The sequence below is a fragment of the Mauremys mutica genome, chromosome 2 (assembly GCF_020497125.1).
Source record: "Mauremys mutica isolate MM-2020 ecotype Southern chromosome 2, ASM2049712v1, whole genome shotgun sequence".
In the NCBI taxonomy this organism is placed as follows: domain Eukaryota; kingdom Metazoa; phylum Chordata; order Testudines; family Geoemydidae; genus Mauremys; species Mauremys mutica.
Window position 1 is genome coordinate 238450618 of NC_059073.1, and position 3941 is coordinate 238454558.

General features: G+C 49.7%; 1 protein-coding gene across 1 annotated transcript; it reads left to right on the forward strand.

Moving 5' to 3' along the window:
* The first annotated feature begins 263 nt into the window (after nucleotides 1-263).
* Nucleotides 264-758, forward strand: FERD3L (Fer3 like bHLH transcription factor). Its single transcript, XM_045003038.1, has one exon. The coding sequence runs from the start codon at nucleotides 264-266 to the stop codon at nucleotides 756-758; it is 495 nt and encodes a 164-aa protein (XP_044858973.1).
* The last annotated feature ends 3183 nt before the right edge of the window (nucleotides 759-3941 follow it).

Sequence of the window (3941 nt, forward strand, 5' to 3'; positions counted from 1 at the left end):
CCTGGGGACCTCTCTCCTTGGAACATCCACGTGTCCCCGAGGGGCTGCCTGTCTCCTCTCATCAGCATCGCGGGGAAACATTTCATAGCCTTCCTCTTTGGTGCCGCTAATCCGGTTATCTGTTGGGTTATAAATATTAATGCCCTCGCGCCGTTCGGCTGGGGATGGTACCAGCCAAGCCCTCTGTGAAGTGAGATATCAGCCTCTTCCCAGCCCGCACAAGCCCTGGGAGAATCGATGAAATACCCAGCCGAGCCCAGCAAATGGCGTGTCAGGAAGGGCCGGTGGGCGCCTCGGTGCTGGACTTCGTGGCCGATCTCTCCCTGGGGTCTCCCGAGTGCCACCCCCGAGGGGTGCCCAGCCTGGACCTGTACGATTTCTCCTCCGGACCTCCGTTTGGGGAGAGAGCCCTGGCTCTCCGAGAGGGCATGGCCAGGGGGCTGCCTCTGGCCCCCTTTGGTGATGGAGACCCCGAGGAAGAGGAGGAGGAGGAGGAGGAGAGACTGAGGGGCACCTCTCTGCTGGACAGACCCAAGAGAAAGCGAGTCATCACCTATGCCCAGCGCCAGGCCGCCAACATACGGGAGAGGAAGAGGATGTTCAGCCTCAACGAAGCGTTTGATCAGCTGAGGAAGAAGGTGCCCACCTTCGCCTACGAGAAGCGGCTCTCCAGGATAGAGACCTTGCGCCTGGCCATTGTCTACATCTCCTTTATGACTGAGCTCTTGGACAGCTGCAACAAGAAGGAGGCGAGCTAGGGAGCCGAGGACGCAGGGCTTCTCCATCCAGGGATAGAGGCGGACAGCATCCCAGCCCGGGCAGGCGGAGGAGAAAGGACGGGGGCGCAGTTTAGCACAGGCAGTGCGCCGGGCTCTCCGGCTAGTGCCTGGGGTCACGTAGAGGATTCAGGGGATGATGGGATGAGATCAAATCAAGGGGCACTCCGGGAGGGCGGGGCAGGGAGGAAAGCGTCACCCGCTGTACATTCATTGGTATCTAATTGGGGCTTTTGGCAAGGAAAGGAGTGATGAGTTTTCTTTGTTTCTTTGTACTTAAAACTTTGCCACCTGCTGCCTTTGGGAAAAGGTCTGAGGCTTCCCCGCTCACATAGACCTGGCGGCTTTCAACGGGATTTTCCTGGGAGGCATCCCTGCCTCACAGTGACGAGGAGTAGATGCTTTCCACATGCCGCCTACTGAATACCTTCGTGTTAGCGGGGTTTGCCTTTCAAAAGTCCCTACTCTCTTCTTCTAGCCGGAAAAGTCAATCTAAAGCATCACATGACCCCCCCCCCACCCCCAAAGCGCAGAACGGACCGTTTGAACAGGGCTGGGAATTGGCCCGGGGTCTTCCAGCAAGTCCAACCCAGTTTCGTGGGAAAGGACCGGGGCTAGGGTAAGGTGTGGGAGCGAGTCCAGCCGATGTTGGAAAGTCCCGGAGTGAATGAAAGGGAACAGGGGCGGGAGGGAGGGAGAGGAGCCTGGGTGAGAGGGGAGAACGGCTCCCCGAGCGAGCGCTGCTCCGCGTGAGCAGGGAAACCCACGCCCGTGGGCCCGATCCCCGGCCTCCCCCGGGGCTAACCGCCGCTGAGGCGCTGCGCTGAAGGAGCCGGCGAACGAGGCAGGCCAGAGGGATCCGTCCTGCAGGGATCGCTGCTCCCTCCCTCTCTGGCTCGGCTGCCGAGGCCGGCCCGCCTCCCGCGGGCACATAGCTGGGCGCAGCGGCCGGGCGCCCCTAGAAACCCCGGCGCTTCCTCCATTGTGTCCCCTCGGCCCAGCCCAGGCTAAGTGGCTTTCGCTAGCTCGCTCGCTGCCGTCTCTCCGCCTGCAGGTGGGGGCGGGCGGACGCTCCCTCCAGGCCAGGCGAGGGGCGAGTTTAATTATTTTGGCATTATCTGAGAGCGCCGCCGGGGTCACCCGCTCCCATGTGCCCGGGGCCAGGGACGAGCTGAGCAGTGAAGGGGAAAAGCCCCGTCTCCTCCCAGCTGCCTCCGCTCCTGCTCCCCCCTTTGCTCGCGGCTGCTTTCCCCAGCAAGAGTTCTGGCCTTTGCCCTGCAAACTGAGTCCCCTGCCTGCAGGGGCTCCCCGGTGCTTTCTGAGCTCAGTTCTGGCCCGAGTCTCGCGCCTTATGTGCGTTCCAGCTCCTCTTCCAAAGCAATGGGGAAACTGGCAGAGATTAGTCACCCCTGGCAGTTTTTACATCAAGCCTGGATGTGTTTTTAAAAGATCTGTTGTGGGAATTGTTTTGGGGGAGTTCTATGGCCTGAGTTATGCAGGAGGAGGTCAGATTAGATGATCACAATGGTCCCTTCTGGCCTTGAAATATAGGAATCTGCCTAGTCTATTAGTATCACTGGAATTGCATGTGGTCTGGGGAAAGGAGGGTGGGCGAATTTTTTTTGGGGGGGGGGAGGAATGAAAATTTGACTCATCTAAAAATAAATTTGAGATTTTGAAAAGTTTTTTTAAAAAATTGAATAGCCCTAAAGGTGATTTGAAAACAGAAAAAAATAAAAAAAAATTTCATGTAATTTCCTCCCACTTTTTAAAAAATTCAAAATGTTGCAATTCAGAAAATTCCAAACACCTGTAATCTAAATCTGGATCATCCATATCTACACTGCAGCCAAATTTCTTTCTATCTATCTATCTATCTATCTATCTATCTATCTATCTATCTATCTCCACATACATTCTAGTGTTCCTGCTCCCTCTCACCTTCCTTTCTCATGGTTTTCCTTCAATTGATATGTTATTACTTCTTCTCCAGTGAGATAAATAAAACAGGTTTATTTACCCCCACCTTACATCAAAAGCATCTTGATAAACAGTTTAGGGCCTGAGTGTGCCCTCACTGAAGTCAGTGACAGAACTCCCTTTGAATTAAGTGGTATAAATCTGCAACAGTGCCAAACAAAAGAGTGTCTCTGGTTTTTTGCCAGTATAACAAAGATCAGAATCTGGCCCAAGTATCTATGATTTATAGTCCATGGTTTTGTTAACTCCCATAAGGATTGTTATTGCTCTGTCTCATTATGTTTATTATTTACTATTAATATTGCTATTAACATTTGCATTGCCAAACGCTTATTCCTTACCTGTGCTGACCTTCCTGATTCAGATATCAGTTGCTTTGCAATATATCTGCTTTATGAGTTGTTGAAATGTCTTTTCTAAGAGAGGGCGGTCTGGCTAATACAGCCCAAACCTCACTATAAAACTAGGGTGCTTCCTGTATTAGAATATATTCTGCTAAACATGAAAAATTTAACTAGAAGTGAAGATTAAACCTTTCAAATCAACAAATGGCCCACATGTATATTGTTGTTACCACTGTATAAAGAAATCAAGATGAAGACAGGGTCTTTAACTACTCTATATTATAATCTGTATATAACTGTGCTTTCCATAGAAATGCTGTGTATCTCTTCATGAGTGTTCATTTCTGTGTCATTGGATTAAATTAGGTCTCTATAACCCATTTTATTTTAAGTTAAGAGCTTCAAAATGTAAACATGTCTGTGTCAGATAATTCAAAAAATATTGGTTTTCTCTTTTTGGCTTAATAACAAAACATTGGAACATTTCAAGATCCAAATTGTTTTCATACTTGTGTTAACAATTAGGAAAAGGCAGAAAGCAATGTCTGTGTTTTATTATTTATGTATGACCCAAAATCCTGATCCTCTATAATTAATTATTATTAAAGAATTCACTGGAAAATTGACAATGGTAAGTCAGAGCTATAGTGAAATTCCTGTTTGAATCATTGATTTTGAAGAAAAAAATGCCACTACAGTTTATGCTAGGGGAGAAAATGTATAAACAGCGCAGGGCAAATGTCGAGGACCTCCACCAGTTTAAATTGCTATAGCACTATTGCCTTCAAAGGAGCTACTCCAATTCTGTGTTGGTTTACATGAGGGGAGGAGCTGACAAATG

Coding starts and splice junctions, on each gene's coding strand:
- FERD3L (XM_045003038.1), top strand. CDS start 264: ATGGCGTGTCAGGAAGGGCCGGTGGGCGCCTCGGTGCTGGACTTCGTG.